Here is an 11637-nt window from a genome sequence, read left to right as displayed (position 1 = left end):
ATATAATTTTACCCACGACAAATCTTGTCGAGCCGATCTCGGAAATTAATACGATCTGATAACAGAAAAGTCTGTGGGTCTACTATCTCTAGCACGGCATAGTAGAGCATCCCACTGACACGAGCTTCCATTTGGCCCCGGGGCTCTCAATTAGTTATTCGCTGAAATTTTCAAATTTCCCAACATTGCCTTTATTTTCCAACGACTATGTATTCCAAATTTTGGCCTAAAGGAGGCCTTCCTGGCATTTTGCATCACTATGTTCGTCTCTATCTTAGATCTCACCATCGTCTTCGGACTTTACTGACAATATTCTTGAAGACTGAGACGCTCACCGCATTTGAGTTCACCTCCACTCTCGCTCCTCAACCTCACAGCGTTCTTTTTATCGGCGGTCTCGGAGATGGCCTTGCCACAACATCCTACATGGCTGACCTTGCTCGCACATTGCTGCCGACAGGGTGGTCCCTCTTCACCTTGAACGTCACCTCATCATACACATCATGGGGCTGCGGACATCTGGATAGAGACACAAATGAGATTGCTCGATGTATCGAGTATATTAAAGAATACAAAACCGAGAAGTTCGGCAGTAGCAAGCTCGTTCTTATGGGTCATTCTACCGGCAGTCAATGTGTTCTGCACTACCTTTCTCAATCCAATCCGCATACCAGTGTTCCTGCATTTGATGCCGATCTTGAACATGTTCAGCGCCCTGCTCTCGATGGTGCAATCATGCAAGCTCCTGTATCAGACAGGGAAGCTATCAAGCTTTGCATTGAACATGGGTTCATGGGAAACTCTCCAGCTCAGATGAAGGCTATATGTGATGAGATGGAAGCTATCTCGAAAGAGGCTGTTGCTGGGAATAGCAAGCATGACACAATACTTCCTCTTGCGTTAACTACTGCAATCTACCCAGCTAATACGCCTATCAGCTGTCGCAGATTCTTGAGTCTCTATAGTCCAGATAGTCCTGCTTCACCTGGGGAAGACGACTTGTTCAGCGCGGATTTGAGCAATGGGCAGCTGGCAAAAACATTCGGCATGATCCAGCAGCGTGGACTGCTGCGACATAAGCTAATGGTCCTCTATTCAGGAGCTGATCAGGCAGTCCCAGCGTGGGTTGATAAAGAAAATAACTTGGCTAGGTGGCAGAATGCTACTGATCATGGCGGAAAGTATCAAATTTGGGATGAAGTGCATTCAGCCATTATTCCAAATGCTTCCCATGCTTTAAGCAATGATGACCAGGCTGAGCCACGGAAGTTTCTGTGTGAGAAAGTATTGGGATATTTGCAGACAGCCCTTGAGATATGAGGAAAATGTAGATAATTCAATGCCTTAATTTGTGGCACCCGGACGGAATTAAAACCCTTGACACTGATGCATTTGTCTGCATCTTCATATAGTGAGTTGATCACAACTGGTCATTGAAGCTCTGTAGATTGTCATTGATATCATAGGCATTAGCATATTCTTTGGAATTCCGATGCATGGACCTGCATTCTCTATCACGATTTCTCTATCCAGATTCAGTCCCTGACAGATTATATCATGATTCAGGAGTTACACATTGAAATAATGTCCTCCGGAACATAAGCTTTCAGTCGATCTGTCAACACTGACAAGTCGACCCACTCCAAAGAGCCATCAGCTGTTCTTAGCGCATGTCCGCTATATAAGACGCGGGCAAAGAACCTTTCCTTGGTAGTTTTCCTGAATCGTGAATAAACATTTCTCCAATAAAAGTTTTAGAGGACTTACCAGATCTCAAAGGCGATGTTGGAAGCCATGCCAGGCCACCTTATCTGCTGCGCGCCCAAAGCACCAAGTATGGGTCCAATATCACCATCGTGAATAAAGTTGTGGGTATAGACTCTGTTAAGAGTGCCGTGAGAAACTGCTTCTAGTCGTCTCACAATCTCACCAATGAATAGCCCCTCTATTATTTGAATGTATTTCAAGGCATCCGCGTTACGGTGCCACCAGTAATTCCACTCCCAGTCACCAGCCCGAAATACCTCATATGCCTCATTCTCTGTGACACATATGGAGGGGTCCTTGAGGCTACAAGGTAAACGGTAGCCATTACATAATCTCCCTTGGAAATTGTCGGCAAAGTGGTCAAACGATGACATCCAGTCTGACTTGTCTGCACTGAAGATGGTTGCAAGCCTGTCGCGTAACGTCTTAGTCTCAGTGAGGTGACGGCTCCATTCGCTAGAGGATTGGATCTTTGAAAGCAATCTCGAACGTGCCGGACATGGAAAGCCGCGATTTACCGTATCTATCTCGGGAGACTGTTGGTGCAATGGCAGCGTTCCGTCATGGTCAGGCCAAATACCACGCAGAACAGCCCCTGCCGACTGCTGTGTCAGAGGCGAGTGACTGGATCTGAACCACACCTTTTGACTTTCTGGGCTGGATGGCAGAAGACCCAGCTTGTCTCCATAGACGGCCCAAAGGTCACGCCCATGTTGATAGCCGTCCAGAAATCCACCAATAGTCAATTGTGGATATTGACAGGTGCCATTGACATAGCCTTTAGCATATGGATTGGTGAGATCTGTGTATGTTTGGCCATACATTGGTATCGGTGATGAGCTGTTGCTATCAGGTGCCGTATATAGATATGGACGAACATCGTCACAGTTATATGTCTGATCCTATTTACGGGTGAGATTTGGCGTGTGGTTGCAATTGGTTCAACACACCTCGCCTACTGGCAGGATATTATAAGGTGTACGACGCTGATGTCGTTGCATGTACTCCACATACACTAATTGTGCCTCAACAGAGCGATTCCGAATCGAAAATGGTAGTTGGTAATGGTCTGGCTGTGGATGAGGCATGCTGCAGTAGTGGTAAGATCCATCACCTGAATCTTGTGCTTGATCTTTAGGCGCGGTGTAAATCCCACCGAATGTGCCATATGCAGAATTGGTGATGTATGACATCAGCTCCAGAGGCGGGTAAAATGAATCCACTGGCCCTTTCGTTGGGCCTAAAGGTTCCATCATGGGCAAAATTATAGAAAATATATTCATCGGATTCACTAGGGCTACCCAAATGGGCGACGCAAACAAATAACTCATCATTGAAAATTTAAAATGTGCCCTCGTGAAGCCGGGTAAGTCACATCATCATCATATCATGCTGAACAAGGGATGATTAAGGCAGTAAGGCAGCACAGCAATAGCCACGTGATTGATCCAGTTATTATTCACGCTTTACCTGATTTGGAATTTATCGTTCTCGCATCTCTTCTTTCAGATTATATCTGAGAAGCTACTCCCATGGAAGACTATTCTTCTCTGACCATTCAGACCTTCCAAAACCATATCTCCGACTTCCTTTGAATCAAATGCTTGCCTGTTTGCGTGCTGCACGTGCCACCTTGGTTGGCTTCCTGTTGTCTGATCGTACATTTGTTGATACCCTGTAGTAGATTGGCTTCAATGACCGCAACGGCTGCATATCTCGCTTGTCGCATCACGATTCTGCTTCAAAGTTGCAGGCTCTGTTATAATTATTGATTCCAACACCAGTTAATAAATCACCTGATTTGAGGTTGTTATGGATAACAACAATCTCGCTGTCGGGACACCCTCGGACTTCCGAAAGAAGGATGGAACTTTGTCATCCTTCCAAGACTTCAACTCAGTACATTTGGCCACTAACACCTAGCAAGGAAGCAAAACCGAACCTAAGAACTGACAACCCCTCTATGGCCTTTGAAGATTGAAATTGCACGTGTGCAGGTGGCCCACCTGAATATGGGGCAGTTGTCTCGTTTCGAAAGCGGGCGCCGCCCTAATAAGTTAGGCGGTTTCATGCATAGTGCAGGTCTTAGTCTTCATCATGATGGATTATTCTCTTGGATCTGGACCTGGAGACTGAGCGTCACAATTGTGTTCAAACTTCGGTTGATTGACGGTTTCTTTTGCGGAGAATAGGTAGAATATGCCTATTAACCGCGCTGAAGAAACTCCCCACAAATTCAGCCACGCTAGTATCAAAAAGTTCCACTAGTGAACCTGTCAGCAGCTACCATGTTCCTGACATTGCCGGCATTTTGTCTCTTCAAGCCCTTCTGGGATAGTGCGTTCCACATTCAATTTATCCTAGTCCATTCATTTCTCTACAGTACTCTTTCTGGCAATGATGCCGGCCACCTGTGGAGACTTATCTACCCAGAATAGCTGCTCTCCTCTTTCCACATCCAATATAAATATTCGCTTGTCGTCAATGGTCTAGTCTGATCGTTATCTACATTCCCTCTTCTTTATCGACCTGCAAGAATGGTTCTCCAGTATTATGCGATCACTATTGCTCTTGCAGCTTTGGCGCAAGGATATGCTGACCCCGGAAGTTGTTCGGGTGCTTGTATCGTTTCTGATCCATCCGTGATCCGGAGAGTCTCTGATGGCACGTACTTCCGATTCTCGACTGGAGATGAGATCCTCTATGCCAGTGCCAGTTCCCTCGCCGGCCCCTGGACGACCCTCGGATCCTTGTTGCCTGATGGATCATCGATTGACCTGGACGGAAACACTGACTTGTGGGTAAGTTGTCCATATTAATTGAATTCAAATCTATATGCCCTCATTAACATTCTTTCACTTCAGGCTCCTGACGCTCAGAGAATCAACTCACAGTACTATGTCTACTATGCAGTCTCAACCTTCGGATCGCAAGACTCTGCCATTGGTCTTGCGACCTCCGACACAATGGAGTTAGACTCTTGGACCGACCACGGCTCCATCGGCGTCCAATCCAGCTCTTCAAAGGACTACAATGCCATTGATCCCAACGTCATTGTCGTCGATAGTACCGGCTACCTGAACTTCGGTTCATTCTGGGGGGACATCTTCCAAGTCGAACTGAAGTCTAGCGCAAAGAAGGCCACTGGTACTTCGTACAACATTGCTTTCGACTCATCTGGCACTCATGCCGTTGAAGGCTCGTACATGTATCAGGATGGAGATTATTACTACCTCTTCTACTCTGCCGGAACTTGCTGCAACTATGATACTGACCTACCTTCTTCTGGCTCTGAGTACAAGATTAAGGTCTGCCGTTCAAAGTCGTTCACTGGCAATTTTGTAAGTCTTGACTTTTTTTCTAGGAAGCTATTACTAATTTATCGTCATTTAGGTTGACAAGGATGGTACTTCTTGCACTGATGGCGGTGGCACTATTGTTCTAGAAAGTCATGGAACAACTTATGGACCTGGTGGACAGTACGTTATCATGCGAGATTCCTTTCATGGTGTTAATTTGACTAACTTGCCTTAGGGGTGTCTTTGATGACCCTACTTATGGACCTGTCCTTTACTACCATTATATCAATACTGATATTGGCTATGCCGATGCTGACAAGCAGTTTGGATGGAACCCAATTTCCTTTTCGTCTGGCTGGCCTGTCGTTCAGTCTGCTTAGTTTAGTGTTGGCTATTGCTTTGGGCTTTGATCAGCTTTGCTTTTCCTTCGGTGCTCTTTACTGTTAGATCTACAATTTCAAATTATCATTTGGAATGTGATTCCATAATGGGAATATCTCTGAATATCTTGTTTTACTATTAGGCTTTTGTGTACCTCAACATCTACACGGTGACACCTAAATACCTCCAGGGCTATTAGTGGCGTTCATGCATTGATGGCCCCGTAAAAGCCAAACCGAGTTTAAATAGATCATGACCACTGGCATCATCTGAGAGAGAGGGTTATTTGGATGTCAAAGTACCTAGGTAGTGTTCCAAGGAATAAACATGAAATTATCTCGTCTGGGTCATCGTGAATATCGGATGGTGATTTCTAAGGGATGTTGCAATCAAGATCTAATCCACTAGCAATTCCATAGTTCAGGTCCTATCTAAGCTGATTCAAATGTTAATGAATAATTCTGGTACTGACACATGGGCGGGGAAGCTAGGCACTCTTTTACATGAGAACCTGCTTCAGAGTGGGTCAACTTAAAGATGAGACATCCATGTCATCGATCACCGTATCAAAGCACGTTCCAGCCTCGACGTCACAAGAATAGTTCCTTTCCCCTTGAAAACACTACCTAGGTACGATCTACATACTACACGGGACAAGAGATGCGTAAATATTATGCATACATTGAGTTCGTTCAATCTGCTTGTAAGAATTTGTCATGCGGATATATCTATGTCATGAACGTATGCCATGAAGTAATCTAGTTGGAGAACTTTTCAGGGACTTTCTTGCTATATGTTGCCACACCTGTTAGTAACTTGTTCAACACGTTCAAATTATTACTGTTTTCAAATCAAAACTTACCCAGAGAACTTCTCGAACTGCTCGCGGGCACCGTCGGTGATTTTCTCGTTGGTGTCACGGCCAAAAGAGTGACCGGTCTTCTTCTCAGCGAAGTCAAGAGCTAGTGTAAAAAATATTAGCGAAATGTTTGATAATTGATGGCTGAAGCAAGGCTGGCGTACCCTTGTCAAGGTAGTCCTCCTGACCAGACTGGTTGGTGTTGGTGTTGGTGTTGGTGTTTTTGTCACCGGAGCTGGAGCTACCACCACCGAACTTGGCAGCGAGACCCGAAAGCTGATCCATTTTGATAGAGTTTGAATGGAATGTGAGATGTGAAGTTGATGTAGCCAAGAGAAAAAGAAAAGACGAGAGGAGTTGGGATTTTCCTTCTTATAGGGGGAGGGGCAAAAGTTACCCCTCTTGCCATCTACATTAAGCCGGGTCAACCCCAGTAACTACCGGGTTCCATGGTCCATTCATCTAGATGCGTTTAGATCGACAAAGATAGAGGGGCAGTGCTCTCCATGTGTGTTCATTTGGAAGAGTTATGTGGCTAGCTCACAGCCACATAGGCAACTAGTGTGGACATCAATCTGTGGTCCTCGAAGCCGATCGATGATATTCGATCGACAATGTCATTGGCTCGTACCAAATCATGTTCAAAAAGGGAAACCTTGTTTATACTTGGCGTACGTAATTTGTGCCCCGGTTATCAGGCATTAATCTACGGTCACGTAAAATGGCTCACCTTCAACTCATCCCTACTATAAGAATAGAAGGTGGACGTTGACTAAAATGACCAAATAGTATTCACCAGAAGAAGGAAGGTGTTGTCATGCCTGAGGGTTGAAGTCTTCCCTAAGTTGATCTCAGAAAGAAGGTCATCTCAGCTTCAATAATCCTGGATGTGGATGTAATTGTTTATGCCTCAGGCTTAAAATTGGTGCCCTCGGCAAAAAGCATACCATATTACACGTGACTTTATCGGATACCTTTAGGTTCCAAGCTTTTGAAGCTCCACGACAACTTTTTGAATCGGAAAATAGTAGGTTATTAAATTTGGGACTAATTTAAGTTAGGGAAATAGGAATATGAATATGAAAACACTCTATGCTCGATATGGCCGAACTGATTTATCAGGTCGCCACAGTTTGATGCATCACGTTAGCCCGATAGCTCTCTGACCTTTCAAGCAACTGTGCATGCGTGCCAAAATCCACACATTGACCTGACTCAATCAAGAAGATAACATCAGCCTTGACAATAGTGCGAAGACGATGAGCAATCGCAATGACTGTAATCCCACGGGCAGCCTTCTCCAGCCCGTCTTGCAGTAATTTCTCAGACTCTGCGTCTAAAGCACTGGTAGACTCGTCCAGAATCAGCAGCTTCGGCTTGCGGACAAGAGCTCGAGCAATCGACAATCGCTGCTTCTGGCCTCCTGAGAATTGGTTCCCATTCGGCCCACAGAGCGTTTGGTACCCCTCTGGCAACGCCTCAATCGTGTCGTGAATATTGGCGAGCTTGCATGCTTCAATTATATCCTCGATCGTCGCGTCCTGACCTGGTATAGCTCCGAGTCCTATGTTGAACTCTACCGATCCCTCGAATAACACGCTTTCTTGTGGAACTAACGCGATGGAGTCACGGAATCTCACATCACGTGTCTTGGTCACGTCAACGTCGTCGATGATAATTGAGCCGGACTCTGGGATGTAAAGCCGCTCTGCTAGTGAAATTATAGTGGACTTTCCGGCGCCACTTGGACCGACAAGTGCGCAGAATTGACCAGGTCGAATGTTAATACTGAGTCCATTCAATACCTTCATGTCCGGGCGTGCAGGATATGCAAAATGGACATCAGAAAGCTTGACACTCGAAGCCTTGCCGGTAAATTGCATAGACTTTGACTCAGCTACCATTTCAAGGTCTTCCTGTACATCTCTGTCAGGCGCGTGGTCGGGGACACGGCCTTGCATCTTGTCTGATCCCATCTCAATAAGGCCGAGGATTCGTGCCATGGCTGCCCGCGCCTGAGAAATCTCGGGGGCAAGCGCGAACATCTGACTCCAGAGGAGTGCACTGACTAAAAGAGAAAACACAACAATCAAGAACTGTGTCTGTGTGTAGTTGCCTGAGATGATTTGCTTAGATCCCCACCAATATGCCAGCGCATTGACTAGGTTTCCCAGGAAGTAGGTAATTGCTTGCCAAAGACTTGCTTGCACGGTGACCTGGAGCGTTTCCTTTTGCGGCCCTTTCAATGACTCGCGATAAGCCCGCAGTGTTTCTCCCTCAAGGGAGAGTGATGCAATTGTCCTGATGGATGTGACTGCTTCAACACCTATCTCGACCGAATTGGCGTACGCATTTTCATGGCGCTCTTCGAATTTGCCAAGCACTCGAAGCTCCATCAAGCCTGCTCCGAGTAGAAGCGGGACCAAAGCCAAACAAACCAGCGCAATCCTCCAAGCGATGATGTGTGTCAAGATAATTGCAGCGACAAGGTTGACAGATATGGAGAACAGGGTGCCAATGATGGAACCGCTCAATCCAGCCAGTGCATTTCCATCTCTCGTGATATAAGAGAGAAGCAACGGGGGTGTTCGACCCTTGGACTGGTGCCATTGAAGGTCTTGCTCGAAAAGAGAACGGAATGACAAGACTCGGACGGTGTATACTATTCTTTCCGATGTCCATCCAAACCCAGTCCAGCTGACGATGTTGGCAAAGAACTCAATAATGGCAAGGACAAAGAACATCAGACCGTAGAAGTTACCCTGTGAGCGAATATAATCTGCTGCATTGCAGGGATCGAGACTACCGACTGTATTTCCGAAAATCACAGCTTCGCCTGAGAATGCACCACCGACAATGATCGATCCGATCAGTGCTAGAGCAATAACCAAAAGGTGTGGGCGTAGAGTGGGTGTATAACCCTTTATAAGGGCCCAGACAGACTTTGCAGGTGTCTCTGGCTCTTCCTCTTCTTCTGTGGGAACTTTAGTCGACTCAATCGAAGGGAGCTTTTCTTCAGTGATGTCAGCACTCATCTCTTCTAGGTCGTTTTCGACCAGGGAGCTTCTTTCAGAGATGCTATCAGCACTGGCCAGCGCTTCGCTCTTTTCAGGGGACAAAGTTTGGAGCTTGACAAGCTCGGCATACGATCCATCTCTATCCATCAAAGTTCGATGATCTCCCTGCTCAATAATATGCCCCTTGTGCATAACAATGATGTTGTCTGCGTTGGCTATGGTTGACAAACGGTGAGCAATTGTAAGAACAGTCCGACCAGCTGAAATATTGGCAATCGCATTCTGAATACGGTGCTCACTGTGAGAGTCAAGAGAAGCAGTGGCCTCATCAAGGATGAGAACAGCCGGATCTCTAACTAGGGCACGAGCAAGAGAAATTCGCTGCTTCTGGCCACCACTGATCAATCTTCCACTAGAGCCCACATTCGTTCCTAGTCCGTATTGCAGCCTGGAAATGAAGCCATCTGCATCGGCAAGCTCTGTGGCTCGCTTTACCAAGTTAACGATTTTGACGACATCAGAACCACGCTTTTCAGCTTCTGTCATGAGATCCTTGCCATCTCTCAGATCCTTGGCTAGCTCTTCGAGGTCTGGACGGAGGAAAACATCCTTCAAATCCTTATGACTCGGGTTACTAGAATTGATTAGGCCGTATGCAATATTCTCCAAAAGCGATCGGTCAAGAAGGGATGGCTCCTGCTGTACAAGACCGAGGAAACTTCTCAAGTCCCGCACATTAACGTCGCGAATATCGTGTCCTCCAAAGGTGACTCTTCCAATTGTTGGATCGTACAGTCTTGTCACCAAGCCAGCAATAGTCGACTTTCCACTTCCAGAAAGCCCGACTAGAGCAGTGTGTTTGTTTGCTGGGATGCTAAAGCTGACCTGGTCAAGCACAGTGATCTCTGGTCGGGAAGGATATGTAAAGGAGACATTCTCGAAACCGAAGCCACCTTCCACCTGAGATAGACGAATTCCAGCGGTGCTAGTAGCATCAATCAAGGGCTCTCGCTCAATATCCTCTTGGAGTTTTGAGTATGATGCGACGGCTTGAACGAATAGATGCAAAAATGGTGCGACTTGACTGAGAAGTAGAGTAGCTGGGATATCGTTAGTATGTTCACGGATGTCCTTGGATCAAGAACTTACCTTCAACTAAGATGAAAATGACCGTGAATGTAGCGCCTACTGTGACTCCTGCAGTGCCTGTCTCCACCGAGTGGGCGACAGTATGACTTCCTTGCCAAAAGGCCAAGCCATTTGCACCATAAGCTACAAAGTACAGGACACCAGCTTGAATACCGACAGCTAATGCCTTCTTCAAACCTTCGGTTTCAGACGACTTCAGCGCTGTGGAGAACTTTTGCTCCAACCGAGTGTTTGCACCAAAAGCTTGCACCACAACAATATTGGAGAGCGCTTCCGAAGCAATCGAAGCAGCACTGGCAGCAAAATCGGACATGCGGCCAGCATGTTTCTCAATATAATAGCTTCCAACAAAAGACATAATAAAGTAAGCTGGGACCAATGAGAGGAGCTCTGCAGCAAGCTTCCAATCCTTGATAAAAGCAACAATATAGGCCGTCACAAAAAATGCGATACTCGAGAGGACGATTCCCACTTTCTCAGACGAGCCGGATCGAATTGTTTGGATATCGCTATTTAGTCGAGAGGCGACCTCACCAGCTGGCAGGTTGTCAAAATAAGTTGGTTCCTGTCGAAGCAGACTCTTCAAGTAAGTCTCTCGCAGTCTCTGCGCCAAGCGCGCACCACTCATGGTCCAGCATGTGAGGTGTATGTAGATTGTGACAAACTGTGCAATGGCCAGATACACAATCAACAGGATGTTTTTGTTGATTTCATGCTGAGACTCGGAGTTGGAGCTCGTTGTAGCGGATCCATCCCGCGCATTGCAAGTCACAGAGTTGAATTCATCGAGTAGTTTACCGAAGACAATTCCGATAATTGGGAACGGGACGCCAGATGCGATTGCACTGACTATGCCTACTCCCAACATGCAAAGCTCTGATTTGGACGGGTTTGCGGCAACGAGCATGCGGAAGTAGGCCGTGAACCGCTTGAGGCCCTTCATGGTGAAATTGAGGGTCCTCAGGGACAATTAACGTATCAATGTATTAGAAAGTGCGATTGCAACGTCTCAATTCATTAATCTAACAGACAGGGAGAAAGCCTTCACCAGGAGGATCAACTTCGGTTACGAAAGCAAAGCTCCCCGAACTTCGGACGGAAGATGGAAATCTTATCAATCAGGGCTATACCTGAAGGGGAAGCTGCCAAGTTCCACAACAATTTT

At 46.3% G+C, this 11637-nt stretch overlaps 5 protein-coding genes across 5 annotated transcripts; 2 read left to right on the top strand and 3 right to left on the bottom strand.

Moving 5' to 3' along the window:
- Positions 1–207: 207 nt before the first annotated feature.
- Positions 208–1320, top strand: sidJ (putative siderophore biosynthesis lipase/esterase; the record flags this gene model as incomplete). Its single annotated transcript, XM_057211903.1, has 1 exon — positions 208–1320. One exon carries the CDS (start codon positions 208–210, stop codon positions 1318–1320), a length of 1113 nt encoding a protein of 370 aa, XP_057058766.1.
- Positions 1321–1562: 242 nt separating this feature from the next.
- N7495_009251 (histidine phosphatase family protein) lies at positions 1563–3020 on the bottom strand (the record flags this gene model as incomplete). The annotated part of the gene is made up of 3 exons (XM_057211902.1): positions 1563–1719; positions 1768–2669; positions 2718–3020. The coding sequence occupies 3 exons, from the start codon at positions 3018–3020 to the stop codon at positions 1563–1565; spliced, it is 1362 nt and encodes a 453-aa protein (XP_057058765.1).
- A 1284-nt stretch (positions 3021–4304) lies between these two features.
- Positions 4305–5446, top strand: abnA (putative extracellular endo-1,5-alpha-L-arabinase; the record flags this gene model as incomplete). Its single annotated transcript, XM_057211901.1, has 4 exons — positions 4305–4568; positions 4632–5108; positions 5161–5246; positions 5302–5446. The coding sequence occupies 4 exons, from the start codon at positions 4305–4307 to the stop codon at positions 5444–5446; spliced, it is 972 nt and encodes a 323-aa protein (XP_057058764.1).
- A 759-nt stretch (positions 5447–6205) lies between these two features.
- On the bottom strand, positions 6206–6591 carry N7495_009249 (uncharacterized protein; the record flags this gene model as incomplete). The annotated part of the gene is made up of 3 exons (XM_057211900.1): positions 6206–6236; positions 6310–6409; positions 6471–6591. The coding sequence occupies 3 exons, from the start codon at positions 6589–6591 to the stop codon at positions 6206–6208; spliced, it is 252 nt and encodes an 83-aa protein (XP_057058763.1).
- Positions 6592–7424: 833 nt separating this feature from the next.
- N7495_009248 (ABC transporter ATP-binding protein) lies at positions 7425–11415 on the bottom strand (the record flags this gene model as incomplete). The annotated part of the gene is made up of 2 exons (XM_057211899.1): positions 7425–10423; positions 10473–11415. The coding sequence occupies 2 exons, from the start codon at positions 11413–11415 to the stop codon at positions 7425–7427; spliced, it is 3942 nt and encodes a 1313-aa protein (XP_057058762.1).
- Between the last annotated feature and the right edge of the window lie 222 nt (positions 11416–11637).

The sequence above is a fragment of the Penicillium taxi genome (assembly GCF_028828555.1).
Source record: "Penicillium taxi strain IBT 34144 chromosome Unknown utg000006l_segment0_segment0, whole genome shotgun sequence".
In the NCBI taxonomy this organism is placed as follows: domain Eukaryota; kingdom Fungi; phylum Ascomycota; class Eurotiomycetes; order Eurotiales; family Aspergillaceae; genus Penicillium; species Penicillium taxi.
The sequence above is the reverse complement of the archived record's forward strand: the minus strand, read 5'-3'. Positions and strand labels throughout refer to the sequence as shown.